This window comes from Plecotus auritus, assembly GCF_963455305.1.
Source record: "Plecotus auritus genome assembly, chromosome: 6".
Taxonomy (NCBI): Eukaryota; Metazoa; Chordata; class Mammalia; order Chiroptera; family Vespertilionidae; genus Plecotus; species Plecotus auritus.
Window position 1 is genome coordinate 132,766,208 of NC_137773.1, and position 20,707 is coordinate 132,786,914.

Here is a 20,707-nt window from a genome sequence, read left to right on the forward strand (position 1 = left end):
TGATTGTTCTTCTGTAAAAAGAGAGTAATTATAGTGCTCATTTCAGTACAGGGCCTGGCACAAAATAAATATTTAATAAATGTCAGCATTATTCATAACTGTGAAAACAGTAAAAAATATAAAACCTTGTGTTAACAAAACAATATAAATAAACAAGGCCCCAAATCAATAGTTCTTAAAACGTCAAAGATATATAAATTTAAATTCCAAGAAAACTAATGAAAGCACAGCTTAACAAAGAAAGATGTGCTTTTCTAACAGTATCAAGTAAAAGAAAATTGTATTTTTAAAGATAATAATTAAAGCATAAAACACTTCAGTAATTTCCAAGTAGTTCCATATCTTACTTCAGAAGTTTTGTATTGTATTTTGATAAGCTGAATTTTATTTAAAAATATTTAAAGCTGAAATTATGCTATAAACACAGATCAGATCTCCAAATCTCCTGACACTGCTACCATATATTTAATTTCTTCATTTTTCTGTTACCATCACTTCCAATATCAATTCATTCCCTAATTCTTCTGCTTATCTCTTTTTCTACATCATCTATCCTGTATCAGCACAACTGCCTTACAGGAGGGTGAAGCCCATCTTCATGCTCTTAGTACAGCTATTTCTAAAAAGTATAACTGTTACTTCATATATTTTCCAAACTATGGACTCCAAGTCTAGTCCAAGAAGTAATGGGAGTTTCTTAGTTGTTATCAATATTTTAAGACCCTAACAAAAATTATAAATATTTCTGTTATACAGTTTCTACAGGCTGACAAAAAGCAATAAGCTTGTTTTTGTGTGGAATACACTAATTGATATCATATTGATAATTTTTCATTAGAATATTTTAATTATTTTAAAAAATGAACTCAATTATTTTTAAATAAAACCATCTTTAAACACATAGGATTTCTGTAATGGAGAAATATGATAATGGATATTCAAGAAATGAGAAAAGTTTAGGAATCTTTGAGATCCAGGAGCTCTGGAATGATATTGATGACATCAATGCTCACCTCTGGCTTTTGGTACACACCAAAACAAAAAGGTACAACCTAAGCAAATGTGAAACCACAATCTTTTTATACATTTATAGAGAACTCCTCTAAATGGCAAATGTTACAAAACAAGACTTTTGATAATATACTGAAGTATCTATTTCATCCTTAATATATATTCTGCAAGTCAACCAAACTACAGTAATAGGTGTTAATAATTACCAAGCTCTTTCCTCCACTGGGCTTTTTTTGCTTCCAACAAATTTCTATCACGTTCTCTTTCCCCCAAAGTACTAAATATGTCTGCTGGTTTCCATACATTCTCTCTGAGACAAAACACAAAAAAATAACTGAAACCTTATTATACATTTCGATACAACATACTCCATAGTATTCAGTAATAAACTTTTAACTAGCTCTAAAGTCTTCAGAGTTAATATTTCACAAGAAAGTCAAGAAAAAATCATATTCACAAGATATGATTTACATACATGGCAATTTTCTGCTCAGACTGCTTAGATGTCTCCTGACTTTTATTTAAAACAGATTTATTTTCATCCTGGACACATGACACAACCTCAGTTTTTTGGAGTAGTCCCATAATGTTCTCATCCTTTTGTGGATTAGGAATACTGTTTAAATGTAGACTGTACTGACCTAGAAAGTAAAATGCATGCTTTAAAATTAACACTAAAATTGCATCTATTACAATACCTTACTTTAGCATGTTTAAAAAACATTGCCTTACACATTACCTAATTATTTCTCACAGCAATCTTTGCAGTGGGTATTATGACTCCCTTTTTGTCAAAAAAGGAAACTGAGCCTCAGAGGTTCAATGACCCAAATGTATGGCCAGAGCCATACAAATTCCTATATCAAACAACAAGCAACAACAACAAAAATAAATCTCCATTTACTCCTGCCAACATATACTATAAATATAAACAAAAACACAATTGACAACTTTATAGAGAATAAAAGCAAATAGCTCTATGAAAAACTCACTACCTTTTCCTAATTTAGCTGAGAAATCAGTGAAAAACTTTACCATGGACTACTGGCTTTATGCCCCAGCTATATCTATTCCAAATATTTTGGACTCATATGCTTGGCTCAAAAATTATTCTACATTGCTCCTTAACATGCTAGTTCTCCTAGTGAAGAAAAAGCATATCTAATATGTAGGTCATTATATGACTAGGAAAATTCTGCTTTTAACTTTATTGATATTTTCTCTCATTATCTTTGCTAAGTTTTTATTTTTTTTGTTCTCTGAACTAGAATTCTAGACTTACAAGACAAAATCTAGCTCTCATTTTACAAAGGATAATCTAGACCAAGAGAAGGTAGATGAATCCATCTCAGCACCTTGGGAATATATAGGAGCTACCTGTTCTCCAAATCAATTGTGGGAACTCTTCCTGGTGACTGTTAATTTTTATTTCACTACTAGAGGCCCAGTGCACGAAATTCGTGCAAGGGGTGTGTGTCCCTCAGCCCAGCCTGCACCCTCCCCAATCTGGGACCTCTCAAGGGATGTCCAACTGCCAGGTAGGATCGGGCCTAAACAGGCAGTCGGACAGCCCTCTCACAATCCAGGACTGCTGGCTCCCAAATGCTCGCCTGCCTGCCTTCCTGATTGCCCCTAACCACTTCTGCCTGCCAGCCTGATCACCCCCTAACCACTCCCCTGCCAGCCTGATTGATGCCTAACTGCTCCCCTACCAGCCTATTTGCCCCTAACCGCTCTCCTCTGCCATCCTGGTCACCCCTAACTGCCCTCCCCTGAAGGCCTGGTCCCCCCCAACTACTCTCCCCTGCAGGCCTGGGTCCCCCCCAACTGCCCTTCCCTGCAGGCCCAGTCACCCCCAACTGCCCTCCTCTGCCGGCCTGGTCACCCCTAACTGCCCTCGCCTGCAGGCCTGATCACCCCCAACTGCCCTCCCTTGCAGGCCTGGTCCCTCGCAACTGCCCTTCCCTGCTGGCCATCTTGTGGCTGCCATCTTGTGTCCACATGGGGGCAGCCATCTTGTGTGTTGGAGTGATGGTCAATTTACATATTAATCTTTTATTAGATAGGATAGAGGCCTGGTGCATGGGTGGGGGCCAGCTGGTTTGCCCTGAAGGGTGTCTTGGATCAGGGTGGGGGTTCCCTTGGGGCGTGGGGCGGCCTGGGCTAGAGGCCTGTGGTGGTTTGCAGGCCGGCCATGCCCCCCCGTGACCCAAGCGGAGGCCCTGGTATCTGGGATTTATTTATCTTCTATAATTGAAACTTTATAGCCTTGAGCAGAGCCAAGCCTCCTGCTTGCTCCGTGGCTGCAGCCATTTTTCTTGGGATTTATTTATCTTCTATAATTGAAACTTTGTAACCTTAAGCGGAGGCCAAGGCAGGCCAGGGTGTGTGGAAAGCTTGACTTCCTCCATTGCTGGGGAAACCCAAGCCTCCTGCCCTCTCCGTGGCTGCAGCCATCTTGGTTGGGTTAATTTGCATACTCGCTCTTGATTGGCTGGTGGGCGTGGCTTGTGGAGGTACGGTCAATTTGCATATTACTCTTTTATTAGATAGGATTGCCTCACAAAATGTTAATGATATTTCTACTCATATTCACAATTCCTCAGCTCAAAGCTGAAACAAGAAGGCTTCTTACAATTATGATTAGTGAAACAGAAGGCATGTAATATTCTACTACTCCTTTCAAGTTTGTGTTTTAAAAAGATAGTGCTGCCAATCCTTAGCATGGATTGCGAGTTAGGAAAAGCAAAATGTAGGGGCCAGGAAAATCAACATTTTCAGCAAGCAAATCAAATCTTCATAGTAGAGGGTCCCTCAATTTTCACTAGAAGTACTATATGGTTTGGTGAACATTTTATATAATTCTTTTTAATGTAAGTAATGTTTTCTACATTCTAATATAAGTACAATAGTGTTCTGTATTAACATCTTTTCTAGAGTTCACAGAAAACTGGGTTTCTTAAGGCTATGGCTCATGAGAATATTATTCTGGGCATTAACCATAAAATATAACATATTATAAAAGTAATCCTGTACATTTATTTACCTTAAGAGACCAATCATTTTGAACAATTGTTACATTAAAATAGAATTTAAGAGGCACAGTTATGAAAAATTCAATGAACCTGAAATTCTAAAACATTTTATGTCAATAAAATGTATTAAAACTTCAGAAAGTCTTACTTGTTTCCTCCTCCTTTCCATTCTCAGTCAGGAACATGGATCTATTTCCGTGGTTTACATTCATCAAAATCTGTTGTAGCTGGTCTTGTGTTAGACACACCAAACTACTCTTCATATTTTCACCTGTGATGTGATTTTTGCAAGGCTTCTGTTTAGCTATTACAGGTGTATTTAAGGTGTTTCTAGTCTTCTGTATTTTAGGGGTTGTAGGTGAACTCTCCTTCCGGATATGAAGACAGTCTTTATCAGTATACTGCTTGCATAAATCCTTAGCCATACTATTTTTTTCACCTTTTGCCAGTGACGTTTCTGAACCAATTCTCTTCTTTTCCAAAAGTTTTTCACTACTGATACAAGTATTTTGTGTTGATTTTAGAATGCATCCGGTTTGTTTTGTTCTTAAAGTACATTTTCCAATCTTGGTCTTATTTCCCATCTGTTAAGATATCAAAAATTTATTCTTTATAACAGCCCATGAAAAATCAATAATTATCTTGATATATATGATAAATCAGGCCTTTAAACTTTTTCCCATTTAGCTAATATATATCCAAAAGAAACTAACTTTTAACCTTTGCAAATCTTCACTTGAAAGCTTTACCAATGACTGGAAATATTTTATTCAGAATAATAAAGTATATGAAGAATTTTTATTCTAGTTGTTATAGGACATCTCCATTCTACTTCAGCACTGCATCTCATGTCATGATTATATCATCCACAATACCTCTCTTCTTTATAAGCAATTATAGACCCACTAGAGGCCCGGTGCACAAAATTCATGCGCGGGGGGGGGGGGGGGGGTCCTCAACCCAGCCTGCACCCTCTCCAATATGGGACCCCTCAAAGGATGTCCTACTGCCGGTTTATAGGGATCGGGCCTAAAGCGGCAGTCGGACATCCCTCTCACAATCCGGGACTGCTGGCTCGAGCCACTCACCTGCCTGCCTGATTGCCCCTAACCACTCTGCCTGCTGGCCTGCTCGCCCCCAAATGCCCCCCCGCCAGCCTGCTCACCCCCACCTGCCCTCCCGACTGGCCTGCTCACCCCCAACTGCACCCCTGCTGGCCTGCTCACTCCAAACTGTCCCCCCCGGCTGTCCTGATCACCTCCAACTGACCCCACTGATGGCCTGCTCACCCCCAAGTGGCCCCCCTGCTGGTCTGTTTACCCCCAATGGCCCCTGCCGTCCCATCCTCGCCTGATCATTCCCCAGCAACCCAAGGTCCCAGCCCCTCCGTTTTTTTTCTTCTTTTTTCAGCGCCTCCTTGAGCGGAAGCCAGGGCCGGCTGGAAGCAAGTATCTAGGATTTATTTATCTTCTATAATTGAAACTTTGTAGCCCTGAGTGGAGGCCAGGGTCGGCCAGGAAGCATGGCTTCCTCCATCACTGGGGGCAACCCAACCCTCCTGCTCTCTCCAGCTCTGCGGCTGCTGCTGTTTTTGTTGGGATTTACTTATCTTCTATAATTGAAACTTTGTAGCCTTGAGCGGAGGCCAGGGCCAGCCAGGAAGCTTGGCTCCCTCCATTGCCGGGGGCAACCAAAGCCTCCTGCTCTCTCCAGCTCCGTGGCTGCTGCCATTTTTGTTGGGATTTATCTATCCTCTATAATTGAAACTTTGTAGCCTTGAGCGGAGGCCAGGGCTGGCGGGAAGCTTGGCTTTCTCCATTGCCGGGGCAACCCAAGCCTCCTGCTTGCTCCAGCTCCATGGCTGGTCGCCATCTTGGTTGGGTTAATTTGCATACTCCCTCCTGATTGGCTGGTGGGCATGGCTTGGTTTAGCAGAGTGATGGTTAATTTGCATGTTTCTCTTTTATTAGTGTAGATAGGCTAATAGCCCTTATTCCTTGAATAATTTAACCCATGAGTCATCATCCCTCTAACATAACTCTGCCTTAATTATCAGTGCTTTCATATCCATAGATCATTCTTCCAATATCTTGGTCTCTCATTTCCTTGAACTCTGCTCCTATACTCTTGTCCTTCATGCTACCTCAGTTACTCATTCCCATAGTGATATCTTATACTGACCTTGAAACTACTCATAATTGCAATCCCTCCATAATCTATCTCAAGCACTGAACATGACCACCACCTCCTATTTTCTCCAGCTTAACTTTCTTAACATATCCCAACAATTCTCTAACTCTGCTGGGATCTATAATGTTGATCCTACCACCTTCCTCTTGTCCTTGCATCCCTCCTTACCAATCTTAAATTCCATGATCAACCAAAACCATCACTGTTTTCCATTCTCAACTCCTCTGCTCTATATCACATACACTTGGCAAATCCCAAACCTGGTAAAATCTAACTTTTCACCTATTCTGTGCCTGCATCCAAGGAGAAAAACACACAGTCACAACATCTGGTTTCATCTTAAATACATACCCAAGAACAACCAATGGGCTCTTCATACTACCTGGCAGGCACACATTTCCCAAGTTCATTTAGTCTCATCTCATTCATTTAGCAACATTCTCAACTTTCTCCTAGCCCCTAATACTTTCTTTCATACTCATTCTCAGCTGAAGACCTTGATTAATATTTCACTGAAAATCTCACAAGGAAGCATTTAGAAAAAAAACGTTGTTTCTACCATCAAATCTATACCAGCATCTGTACTCAAGCTGCCTGCCCTCCTGTTACTGACACATCCCATAACCCTCTTTCTCAAGAATCTCTCTCTAGCAATACTTTGCTTTTCTTTGAATCATCACCATTTCTTTTCCACTGTTCACATCTTTTTTGCCATCTTAAAAAATTCTTGATCCCACTTTCTCCTCTCTTCTTCTATAATCCCATTCCAACCAAGCTTTCACCCAACAACCTGACCCAAACTGTTCATCAAGGTCACTAATAATTTGCACATAGCTAAATTCAATTACCAATTCTCAAACTCTCATCTTACTTGACCTACTGGCAGTGTCCGATAGAGTTGATTATTCCTTCCATTTTGAGACCCTTTCTCTATTTCACTTATAGGACTCCAAAATCCTGGTTCTTCTTGCTACTCCTTCTCAGTCTTTAGTGGCTCCTCCTTTTCTCTCAGATCTCTTAAAGCTGGAATACCTAGGGCTCAGTCCCAAGATCTCTTCTTGGGTTTCTAATAGACACTTCAAACTCAGCATGTCCCAAACTAAATTCCTGATCTCCCTCTTGCCCCTAATAACTTCCTCCCCTCAGTCGTTCCTATCTCAGTTACTAATGCCAAAAATTTTGCAATTATCCTTGAATCTTCTCTGATAGGCTTCATTTAACTTGTCATCAAACCCCTTGTTTTGCTCCATCTCCAAAATATATCCTGAATCTGACACTACTCTTAAACATCTCTTGCCACCTCTCTATTCTAAGCCACTACCCTCATCTAAATTACTGAAAAAAACTTCTAACTGGTTTTCCTGCTTCTACCCTTGCTCCACAGTCTATTCTCAACACAGCAGCCACTGTGATTATCTTAATACTAGAGCCCCAGTGCACACAATTCACTTCTGCTTGCCTCAGTTGGCCGCCCAGCCCATTGCTCTAGTAGCTCTCCGCCGCTCATAGCTCTCCACCTCTAGTAGCTCACGCCTGCCCCACCTGCCATGATAGCGTGATGGCATGACAACCATGGGCCTTTTATGATATAGATGTTAAGTCAGAGCATGCCACTTTCTTCAAAATCTTCCAATGGCTTCCCATCTCACTTGGAAGAAAAGCTGAACTTCTCACTCTGACCAAAGAAGACATAATGATCGGGTACACTCCCATTTGCCTCCATTATCTCATATCTAATCTCATTTTCTCTTAGCCTCTAGCCACCAGGGCATCTTGTTCTTTAAATTCAACAAGAACCTCCAGTCTTAGTCCTTAGCACTAGTCAGTTCCTCTACCTGGAATATTCTTCCTTCAGATTCTATATGCCTCATTCACTCACTTCCTTCAAGTATGTTTTCCAATATCACCAGCTTAGTGAGGTCCTCTCTGACCACTCTATTTAAAACTGCAGGTTTCCTGCTCTATTTTCACTCCCACCTCCCTAGCTCTTTTCCAAGTAGGTGTTCAATAAATTTTTGTTCAATGACTATCCTTAACTATGCCATTTTAGAAAATGAATTCTTTATCCCTCATCTCTCCTCCAAATTAGCTCCCCTTTCCAAAATATCCCATTTCTGTGGCTCTTTACTTCTTAGCTCTCAGACCAGAAACCATGGAGTTATCTTTGACTCTTTATCCTCCTTTTTTTTTTTTTAATATATTTTACTGATATTTTATAGAGAGGAAGGGAGAGGAATAGAGAGCTAGAAACATCGATGAGAGAGAAACATCGATCAGCTGCCTCCTGCACACCTCCCACTGGGGATGTGCCCGCAACCAAGGTACATGCCCTTGACCGGAATCGAACCTGGGACCCTTCAGTCCACAGGCCGACGCTCTATCCACTGAGCCAAACCGGTTTCGGCTTTATCCTCCTTTTATAGTCTTTCTTAGCTAACCAGCAAGTATTGGTTCTTACTTTCAAGCCTTATTCTCACCATTTACAAAACAATAAGCCTAAAACCAGGTTTTCATTTCATTACTACTTCATAGGCAGCCTATCTCAAATTTATCCCATTTAATCCACTATACATTTCTGCAAACCCAACTAACCTAAAATAATTCAACAGTCATTTAATCATTAAGTGTTTTCTACATGCTCACCACTATGGGAAAAAGAATTGGACGTGTAAAGTTGAATAAGACAATATTCTTGCTATCAAGGAATGAAGTAGATGCCACATGGCTTTCATCTAGATTATCATATCCCAATTTTCCCTGTCTTTCAATAAATTACATAATACACAACCAAACTTTGACCAATTCACCAATCCCATTTTGTCCTACTTTTCAAAATATCCCTGTAAAATCAGCCACAAGATTCCTTTATTATCCTATTCACCTCACCTACACCTGTTTATTCCTGGCTTTAGGCTTTTGATACCAATACCACAATCTAAAATGCCTTTGTATTCTCCCATCCCTGTGGCTATTTTAATATAACAAATTCTGTAAAAGAGAGGTAGAAAACTCAAATACCTACTGTATTGTAGACTGGGTGGGAGCTAGGATAAACTGAACAGTACTTTTCCGCCTAAAGGAGAACCAAACTACACTACCAAAAACAAAAACAAAAAAAAACAACAACTACACTACTAAAAAAAAAATCTACTAGATCATCCAATATTTCAAGGGAACCAAGAATGCCATGTTTTATTTTAAATTTTCCAATTTTTTAGACATTGGCAACTCATTCTGGTTTTTGAAAACCACTTTGTGGATTAAGCAAATTATCAGCAGACTGCACATACAACTGAACCCTAACACCTCAGTTAGTTTCCAGCTACTACAGCTCCTACTAATCTCACCCTTCTTTGACTTATACTAGCCTTTTTTTTTTTTTTTTTTTTGAGGCATTAGCAGTTGAGCATTTCATTTCTCTAGTGTCTCACTTGAACTGCTAAGTGCAGTGCATTCCCTTAACACAGTGGTCGGCAAACTGCGGCTTGCGAGCCACATGCGGCTCTTTGGCCCCTTGACTGTGGCTCTTCCACAAAATACCACGGCCTGGGCGAGTCTATTTTGAAGAAGTGGCGTTAGAAGAGGTTTAAGTTTAAAAAATTTGGCTCTCAAAAGAAATTTCAATCGTTGTACTGTTGATATTTGGCTATGTTGACTAATGAGTTTGTCGACCACTGCCTTAACATATCTTGAAAATCTTTCACTTCTGTCCCCTTCTTTAACAGATCGGTTATAAAACTATCCTTCACAGAGTTGCCTGAAGCCCTAAAACACAAATTATATTTAGCCCACTTTTCAAAAATTTTTTAATGTTCCCGACATGAAGATCAAATAAATTCAAACTGAGTATTCATTTAAACTCTTCATGATTGTAACCCTGCCAAGCTTTATGTTCTACAATTCCCAAGGTACACACTATTCCCCAAATGCAAATTATGCTTTGTAGCTCGGTATTTTGCCCACCATTTCGTGAGCTCAGAATACACTTCCTTATTTCTTTGACTATAAATATCTCTCTCATCTTTTAAGTTCTAATTAAAATGTCACTTTATTAATGAGCATTCCCTGGTCTTTTCAAACCACAAAGAGTTGCTCTTTCCAATGTTTTCAATATATATATTACTGATTTCAGAGAGGAACGGAGAGGGAGAGAAACATCAATGATGAGAATCATTGATCGGTTGCCTCCTGCACATCCCCTACTGGGGATGGAGCCCACAACTCAGGCATGTGCCCTTGACCAGAATCAAACGCAGGCTGACACTCTATCCACTGAGCCAAACCAGCGAGGGCTGTTTTCTTCTACTTATAACCCTAATATGACACCCATTTTATTCTTGTATTACATAGTTATTTACCTGATTGATACTCCCACTTCCAGGAAACAAGGACTAGGTTTTACTCCTCTCTCTCTCAGTCACAGAATAAAGCCAAGAATACAGCTCTACACATATATTGGACTTTTACAGTGTAGTAAATCCTTGTTAAACAGAAACCTACTAATTGGAGCTCTAATTTAACTAGAATTACTTTACCACATTCCAATTACATCAGAAATAATATACACACAAAAAGAAAAATAAGAAACAAACAAATGCAAAAACAAAGAAATAATATACAGAAAAGATCTTAAAAAATATTTAACAAACCGGTAAGAAAAAACTTGGCACAAGGACACTATACATTCAGCTCAACTCTGAATACTTTTTGTAGCTTAATGCCAAAGAACAATGAAAAGAGGCAACAAAAAATTGTAAACTACCAAATAAATATTCAATTATATTCAAGTTATCTAATAAGAAAAAAATGTAGCCCAGATCATTTCCCCAGTGGTTATGGAATAAGATGACTTTAATAGCTCAAAAAGGAGGGTCTTTGTCATAAACATTTTTATGTAGCATGTTGCTCTTTTACCTAGTTTAATTCTACCAATATTTTTCAAAATATAAAGACAGTATCCAATGCAGTGGTTTAATACTGGCTGATTTCACAATTTCTGAGGCCAGGATCCCAAGGCCAGAATCTGAGAAAAGTAACATTTTAAAATAGAAAATGTGTAGCCCTGGCTGGCATTCTCAGTGGTTGGAGCTTCAGTCAAGGGCACTACCTGGTGGCAGGACTGATCCCCTCCCTCATTGGCACATGTGGGAGGCAACCAATCACTGTGTCTCTGTCACATTGATGTTTCTCTCTCACCCTCTCTAAAATCAACGGAAAAAATATCCTCACTCCGGTGAGGATTAAAAATATATACTAGTATGTAAAATGTACTTCCTAGCCTAACCGGTTTGGTTCAGTGGATAGAGCGTCAGCCTGCAGACTGAAGGGTCCCAGGTTTGATTCCAGTCAAGGGCATATACCTTGGTTGCGGACACATCCCCAGTAGGGGGTGTGCAAGAGGCAGCTGGTTAATGTTTCTCTCTCATCAGTGTTTCTAACTCTCTGTCCCTCTCCCTTCCTCTCTGTAAAAAATCAATAAAATATATTTAAAAAATAAAATGTACTTCCTAGCACTAATATTGTATATATCCTCTAGTGTCACTACTTTAATTTTCACATGTAGAAAAACCTGTACAAAAATTTTTAATGTTTTATATTTCAAATAATTTATGAGATAACTTTAAGAGTTTAGAATTCATAAATTATTCATGACATTAAATCATTATCATTTTTTCATTTATCTTCCTATAAACCTATGAAATAAGGCTGGTAACTATCTTTACTTCGTATTCATTAACAAAGATTCAAAATGCAGAAGAGATTTTGATAGAATTAAGGAAGTTCTCTGACCACACGTGTTAAACTTGATGATGAGAGAGTTCAGTTGTGTTTAAAGAGCACACCATGAAGATGGTAGTATTTCAACCTGTGAGGAATGGGCAAAACAATTATTGATAGGTATTGTAGGAACTTACCCCAGTGGGAAAAAAGAAAAGCACTATGAAGAGAGAATTTATGAATTACTAAAAAAAAATTCAACATACAGCTGCCAAAGTGTGAAGTTTAAGAAGTTAAAAAACTGATTAAAAAAGGAAAACAAATACTAGTGTTTGGGATTTTTATCTTATGTAAAGAAAGAAATGAGGATCTCAGCAAGCTCTATAAATAAGGGAAGAAAAGCTCCCTGAAATAAAATCAATATAGAAAGAAAACTTAGATTGCATCAGTATTTTTTTCCAGTTTTACTGAGGTACAATTGACAAGTTAAAAATTGTGTATATTTAAGGTATACAATGATAATTTGTTACATGTCTACACTGTGAAATAATCACCTAATACTCAAGCTAATTAACATAACCAACACCTCATGGTTACCATTTATCAGTATTTTGGAGTTCCAAAAGCAACAGGGATAAATCCAAACAATTTGCTTTAAGATATATAATTTAAAATCAACATCATCTGAGACTTATTAGTTACTCTAGAAACTATAGAGTAAAATATCCCTAGACCACAGATAAAATTTTGTAATGATTCTACCAAAAGTCTATGACTAGTAACTTTGTTTATTTATAGGCATGAAAGATATCTCCAGATGTTCTAAATTAGTTAAAAAGACAATTAAATGTCTTCACAAAAGTGGTGTAGCTAGCAAGTCCATCAAGGAAAACAATGAAAGAGGGAACATATGAGAGAGAATAGAGGCTAGGGGAGGTAGAAATAATCTAATACAAGTTGCTTTTAATCTAGGAGCTTAAAGGGGGACTGTACTGGTTAATGTGGCTCAAATAAAAATAGGTGCAATATTTTAACAGGGCAGGGCCAGGAAAAAATACACAATCTGTAGTCAAACATTAAGGAACACATAACGTATATAAGTATATACCATATACAGAGAGAAATAATTTTTATTGGTAGCTTGTGGAATTATTCTAATCATCACCATCCATTTATCAATATGGTGGGTACTAAAACAACCTCTCCCCCTTGATTAAACCTGGAAGAAACAGCAAAGACATCAAGGGCTCAGAGTTGAAAAGTGCCATATCATCCACAATGGGCTCCATTCATAAACATGCAAGAAAAACTTTAAGATGCTGCAGAGAAAAAGGAAAAAAGGGAATACTATAAGTTAAGGAAGAGCAGAGTAGAAATTTCTGCTGATGTCAATCTAAAAATGAAAAAAAAAAAAAAAGAGTACAAGCAAAGTAATGATATCAAACATTTTTTTAATAGTGGTAATGTAATTCTGTAGAAAAAGGCACTATGGCCCTATCCAGTCTAGAGCGTCAGCCCACCGACTGAAGGGTCCCAGTTTCAATTCTGATTCCTTTCAAGGGCACGTACCTTGTTTCAGGTTCCCTGGCCCTGGTCGGGGTGCGTGTAGGAGGTAACCAATCAATGTGTCTCTCTCACATAGATGTTTCTCTCTCTGTCTCTCCCTCTCCCTTCCACTCTCTCTAAAAATCAATGGAAAAATATCCTTGATGAGGATTAACAAAAGAAAAAAGAAAGAAAAAGGCACTATGGGTTCCTGATTTTAAAAAAAAAATAAAAGAAAAATTATCATTAAGCTCCAATTTGATCTCTTAAAGGAGAAAGCTAAATGCATATAAGAATTTGTGAGTCAAATATACCCTTTTGGTGTGGAAAAATGGCATCAGTATGAGGATGTAAAGTACAGTATAGTATAGTATAGTATAGGAAACATAGTCAATGTTGTATTACCTGTGTATTATGCCAGGTGAGTATGCTTTTTCAAGTTTATTATTGTCTAATCACTATGCTATACACCTGAAACTAATATAAAATATTCTTGAATGTCAACTGTAATTGAAAAATAAAATTTTTTAAAAATGGAATGAGTATGAAAAGAAAAATTTTTGTTTTCAAGTATGAATATCTATTTTTAAACATCTTGGGAACTGTACTGTCCAGTACAGTAGCTATTACATTTAAAATTAAATAAAATTTAAAATTCACTTCCTCAGTCAATAACCACCTACCACTAGTGGCTGGCTACCATATTGGAAGCACTAGTTTTAGAACCTTTCCAGCACTGATCTAGAGAAAAGGGTTCTAAAAAGCTTTTACAACAGAAACATTATTATTCCATTCCTGTGAAAGAACCAGCCTGAAGACAAGGGAACAATAACTTCTTACCATCACTCCTAACCCCTTATAATATTTTAGCACAGATTATTTTCAAATCACTGTAAGTATACCACATTTTACATTTGAAAATAGGTCAGGTCAAAGTCATTTGTTTGGCTTACCTTTATAGAAATGTTTGATTTATGTTCTACAAAAGAAAAAAAAATTACTGAACTATCAACTGAAAACATACCAAGGCAGTTATAAAAATTTGTTTAAATTAGCATTGTTTTAAGATATTACTATCAGTAGAAATATTAACCCCAAAAAGCATTAACTTTAGATCCCGAGTGTTGTTTTATAGTATGGTTCAAGCATTTCTACTTCATTTTTATTTTCCAAGGTAAAAACTATAAACAGGTGAGGGAAAAAAAAAATAATGTGAATGAGAAGACTAACAAAGTATATACTCTGAGTTTTTAAATTAATATGAAAAATGGCTTTAGCAACTGTGGTCTTACTGTAGATTTAATTTTCTCAAACATTACATTCTTTACATGCACAGAACATAAATAAGTACATTTTCACTTAGGTTATACATTAGGTAATTAGGATATTTGCCATATGCAAATATAATGAAGAGATATATAACACATGAACTATATTGGAACATTAAATTTCATGAATACTGACAGTGGTAAGCAGTGATGTACCCTGAATTGGCTAAAAATAAATTTGAGGAAGTTAGGGTAAACTGCTTTTTTCAAAGTACCATTTAAAAATCCCTCTACTACAAGTAAAAATTCAGTTAAAGTAGTATAAATTTTATATAAGAATTTTAAAAGTTAACATTTTTAGATTCCAGTAACACAGCATACCATATGGAGACAATATTAGCTTGGTTTTTCCATCCAATAATTCAGTTTCAAGCTTTAAACCATCTCTGCAAAATAAAAGAAAGTTGTAAGAAACAGCATTTTAAATAGCCAGAAATGCTCACTTGAACCTGAGAGTAAATCTGTTCTTTTGAATTATACAGAAATCTTATAAATATTAAACTATTCTTTTAATTAAAAACATTTTAAATCCAAGATAAAACTAAAAACTACAGGGAGATCCACATTATTGAAACTTTCCAATAATTAAAAGAATTATCTTTAACCTGACACTTCATTTTGTTACTGGTAAGCAACAAATTAATTCAGTTATCATACTATCATTTAATTCTTATAACTCTAGACTGGAAAAATAATGCTAAAACTCCTCACTTAAGTTAAAGGAGCAAAACATGTCTAACTCCATTTATTAGTTTCATAATGATCTCACGATTAACGTATTTTATGGCATGCTAGTGCATTATTTGAAAATGAGCTATCACATTGCCACCCCAGTTACTCACTGTTTGAGCGCACAGTTCCACTCTACTTTCAATATTTCAACTAATATATATTCACATTTACTGACACATTTGTTATTTTCACAATAAATCTACAGGGAGGGGCAAATGTAGCTTTACAGTTGTGAGTATTCAAAATAATTTACTCTTGTATTGTTAATTATTGTATCATTTTCCATACGAACAACTGTAAATCTACTTTTGCCCTGCACTCTGTAAGAAACTGTGGCTGCTATACACTTTTTAAAGATTTTTATTTTATTTTATGGAGGGTGAGAGAGAAAAATATCGGCGGCCTCCAATACGCCCCCTTCTGGGGATAGAGCCCGAGCCCTGATGGGGGGAATGCAACCGGCAACCCTTAAGTGCTCGGAATTGGATGACGTCAGAGCTGGCTACTATACTTTTGTGCGTGTCAAATCAAAGAGCACAAAGTACCAGTAGTCACTACCGATAAACTTGTACATCTGTGAAGGTCTTAATAAAAACTCCTCTAAAAACAAAAATAGCAGCCCACAAAGTTAATTTAATATTTCGGTTAAAAAAGAAAAAAGGTGGGACAAAAGTGACTTCCGAGAGACAAAACTAACTCCGGCGGGCCAGTCAACGGAGAGGTTGGGAAAGGTCTGACTAGAACACGAAATAGGAGGTGTTTCTCAGGGAGGGGAAAACCAGTCACCTCAACGTACTGACGAAGATCAAACACCGGAAAAGACGGTTTTAAGGGCTTCCCTGTAGCAGAGATACGAAGAGTTCGTTGTTTACGTCGGTGAAACACACACTTTAAATGAAACCGCAAAGCACATCTGTTTGGCAGTACGGCGCGGTAAATTCCTTCAGGCTGCCCTGTTTTCTTATCCCTGAATTCTAGAACAAAAATTCTATGTGCTAAACGACGTGAAGTAGTCTGCGTTAGGTGACTTTTCGCCTTCTTAAAATATTAAACTTCTCAGTGATGAAAACCAGGCAGCAGTCCTTTTTATTTACTCAGCGCCTTCAGAGGGGCCTGTCCTGCGCGGCGCACGGGAAGCACCGGGACTCCGAGGGGCCTGGGCCCCGCGGCGGGCGTTCACGTCCTCCGCGCGCCCGCACGATCCGCAGACTCCCAAGGCAGGTGCAGAGAACCGGCATGGGCCAGGCTCCTCCACGGGAAACCGCCAAGCTTGGCCTTTCCATCGCCCACACCCTCCCCCACTCCCCAGTTTACTCCACTCCTGCACGCCTCTCCTCCCTCTGGAGGGAAAGGGGGTTTTAACTCAGTTGGGAAGTGGAAAGCGAGGGCAGTGGCGAACGGTGAAGGCTGCCCAGAGCCCCGCCCACTTCACCTCAGGGCGCCGCAGGCCCGGAAGGTTCTCTGAGGAGTCCCAGGGCCCACCCAGCCTCACGCCTTCTCAAGTGGGGCCCCTTTCTCACCCCAGCTTACCCTAAGTTCATGGCCTGACCTCTCGCTCCCTCCACGGACGCCCAAGCCCCTTGTGTACGTCGGTTGCCGGAGCGGATCAAGAAGCTCGACGCCGATTGGGTACAGAGATGCCGGCAGGCGGAGAGAGGACCAATCGGGGTTGGTTTTGCTGGTGGGTGCGCTCATCGGGCGCAGCTGTGCGAGGACCGGCTTCCAGTGCCCCACCTGGAGCTCCTGGTCCGCACACGTGGATGGGAGAGGTCCCTGCCTTTCGGAATTGTGCCCGCCCCAGAGGTCAAGCCCTTAGAGAAGTGCCTCAGCCCAGGTGTAGGTGGCAAAAACAGGGAGAAACAAAAAGCATACACATTTTTAGGACATTAACGTTTTCTAAGTTTTATACCCGGAATAGAGGCTTGTTTAAGTGTACAATAAGTGAGAGGGGTAAGGGAGGAAACCACTAGGGCGGGTGCAGGGCATGGCTTGTTTCTTACCCTGACCTCAAGCACGAAGCCTAGCACATTGTAGCTCTTTGTAAATTAGCAGCAACAATTGCAAGTACTCAGCAAATTAAGCTTTTAGGTGCCAGACATGGCTCTAAGCGCCTCATGTCTACTGTTTAAGCTGTACGACATTATCCTTGAGGCACAGAGAGGTTAAGGAACTTGTCCAAGCATCACTCACTGATCCAGAGCCCATGCATGACCCAATCTAGTGTTATATGAGTCTAACTCCTATTCATCCTTCAAATATCACCTTAAGCACCCCTGGAGACCACTAGCCGGTAAAATAGGAGCCCGTTCTCTGAACTCCCCAATCAGGATACTAATACATTGAAGATCCGTGTCAGCGTGAGCTTCATGGCAGACAGTTGATGTCAGTCGCCTCTGTCGCCATAGCGCCTGGCGCGGAGCAGTATAGACAGTACATATTTCTTAAATGAATGATCAACAAAAATTTAAAAATGACAACTTTATAAAATTCGGCTGGATTATATTTTATGATGAAGATGCCCTGGATGACAATGCAGGAACTAAAAGTTCACAGTTTTCTCATCTACTCTTATGTGATTTTTACAAACTATAGTTATAATAAATTAGGCACATTGAATTCTCTTGGAACATTCAGTCAAAACTCAAAGAGATTTTTAATATTTACTATGTACCTGGGATGTAGAGAATATATTTAAGTAAACATTTGTTAACTTACTTGACTGAATAAATAAAGAGGTACCAATGTACATTTGACCCCATGTTTTTGCTTTTAAGGAATTCTTAGCTATATTTCTATATTTGAAAAAAAGGTTAAAAGGATTTAAAGCAACATGTTAACAGGAGTATTTCTGGGAGGTAGGATGGTATGACTTTAAATTTTTTATTTTGTTTCTAACTTATTATGAAAATGTTTAAGTAAACAAAAAAATGACAGAATAGGACAATGAACACCTGTATCCTCTGCCTAGATTTGACAGTTGTTAATGTTTTGCACATTTCCTTTATCATCCTCTTTCTCTCTCTCTCTCCACAGGAGCAGGCAGGCACCCATACCCATAGCCCTAAATACACACACACACACACACACACTTCTTTTTGCACCACTATTTGCAAGTTAGTTACAGACATTATAATACTCCCCGTAAACATTAAAGCATGTAGCTCCTAAGAATATGATCTTCTATTAACCATAGCATTATTATTACACCAAAGAAAGTTAGCAATTTCATAACATCAAATGTTCTGTCCTTATTTATGTTCCATCTCTATTTAACTTTCCCATTTATACTAAGAGTATCTTATAGCTTTTTATTTAGAAAGCCAGAGCCAATCAAGGATTAAATGTGGCATTAAGGATCCTTTCTCTCTCTATCTCTAACTCCCTCTCTCTCCTGAAAAACATAGTATATTTATTAATAAACGATTAACCTTTACATATTTTATTTTTTGCTATAGAAATATTTATAACAAAAAATTCTATTTAAACCATTTTCAAGTGTACAATTCAGTGGCACAATGTTGTGCAACCATCACCAGTATCAGTTTCCAAAACTCTTTCATTACCTCAGACTGAAACTGTATACTCATTAAGAAACAATTCTCCAATCCTTCTTTCCCCCAAACCCCTGGAAATCTCTAATCTCATTCTGTCTCTTTATGAATTAATCTATTCTAGGTATTTCACATAAGTGGGATCATATAATGTTTGTCCTTTTGTACCTGGCTTCTTTCTAGCATAATGTTCAAGGTTCATCTGTGTTGTGGCCTATATCAGAACTTCACTCCTTTTTATGGCCAAATAATATTCCATTGTGTTTATATATATCACATCTGTTTATTCATTCTTCTATGGACAGGTGGGTTGTTTCCATGTTTTAGCTCTTGTGAATAATGATGCTGCAGTGAATGTTGGTGTCTGTTTGAATCCCTGTGTGTTAGTGAGGGTTCTCCAGAGAAACAGAACCAATAGTGTGTGTGTGTGTGTGTGTGTGTGTGTGTGTGTGTGTGTGTAGAGAGAGAGAGAGTTTTTACAAAGAAATATTTTCTGCCTGACCAATGTGACTCAGTGGTTGAGTGTGGACCTATGAACTATGAGGTTACGGTTCAATTCCTGGTCAGGGCACATGCCTGGGTTATGGGCTCGATCTCCAGTGTGGGGCATGCAGGAAGCAGTGGATCAATGACTCTCTCTAATCATTGATGTTTCTATCTCTCTCCCTCTCCCTTTCTCACTAAAATCAATTAAAACATATTTTTTAAAAAGAAATGTTTTCTTTAAAACATTTCTTTTTAAAAAATGGTTTTGAAAACTTTTTACTAAGAAGGGAAGAGAGCTTGTAACTTATTTAGTTGTCTGTGACTCCCCTGAATTTAACTTTCAATTAAGTCCATTTTAAGGGCAGTGCAAGACCTTCCTAAGATGATGAATGTATATATCTTGCTCATCACAAAGTAAACAAAAGTAATTATGATTATTTGAACTATTTATTTCAGTAAAAAAGCATAAGAAAAATCTCTTCATATGCGTTTACTGGTATTTTGCTTAGTCACCTAAATCCCAAATGTGTAAATCATTTCCTTCTTTAAATACTGTGTGTATTTCATCTCTGTATGAATAAATTGCTGCTTTTATCAAGTGTCTGATAAGGTAGTCTTAAGTTAAAAATCATGTTTTTATTTTGCTTCTGGGGGTTTGCATCAGCCTGAGTCCAATCAGGAGAGAGAAGCCATGCCATAATTTGAACAAGGGAAAGTTTAATATGAGAATTGTTAACTCTAACAGGAGATTGGTGTACTGAGAGGTTGGGTAGTAAGAAGTAAAGAGAGCTCTAAAAACTACAGGAATAACAGATATAAGAACCACTTAGACAAAGTACCCATGGGAGAGCCTCCTTGTCCCCAGGACTGAGATACAGACCTTGCTGGAGGCTTGTGCCTCTCCAGGGTCCTGGAGGAATCTGTTCAGGAAGGTGTCTCACCAGGAGCCCTCCACTACAAAACTGCCTGAGCGGGTCGCTGGGGGAACTGCAGGTGGCTGTGTGCTGCCGGCCACTGTGCTCTGCAGGAGTTGAGTGCTGGGGAGGCTGTGTGTGCTAGGGGCTGGACACTCAAGAGGCTGCCCATGCTGCAGGAGCTGGGGACTGGGGGA

The 20,707-nt window shown here is 38.8% G+C and overlaps 1 protein-coding gene across 5 annotated transcripts in view; it reads right to left on the reverse strand.

Annotated features, from left to right (window-relative positions):
• CCDC66 (coiled-coil domain containing 66) overlaps nucleotides 1–17,161 on the reverse strand; it is a 71,843-nt gene extending 54,682 nt beyond the window's left edge. For 3 of the 5 annotated variants that reach the window (XM_080675147.1, XM_080675146.1, XM_080675145.1), the window contains exons 1-6: nucleotides 17,090–17,161; nucleotides 15,149–15,213; nucleotides 14,453–14,478; nucleotides 4,195–4,630; nucleotides 1,487–1,652; nucleotides 1,218–1,321 (exon numbers count right to left, since the gene is read on the reverse strand). In XM_080675147.1, coding sequence (XP_080531273.1) covers nucleotides 1,218–1,321; nucleotides 1,487–1,652; nucleotides 4,195–4,630; nucleotides 14,453–14,478; nucleotides 15,149–15,213; nucleotides 17,090–17,100 — 808 coding nt within the window. In that variant the 5' untranslated portion in view covers nucleotides 17,101–17,161. Of the gene's footprint in view, nucleotides 1–1,217; nucleotides 1,322–1,486; nucleotides 1,653–4,194; nucleotides 4,631–14,452; nucleotides 14,479–15,148; nucleotides 15,214–16,345; nucleotides 16,399–17,089 lie in introns of all 5 variants that reach the window. The other 2 variants (XM_080675149.1, XM_080675148.1) reach the window with 2 other exon arrangements.
• Nucleotides 17,162–20,707: the final 3,546 nt, after the last annotated feature.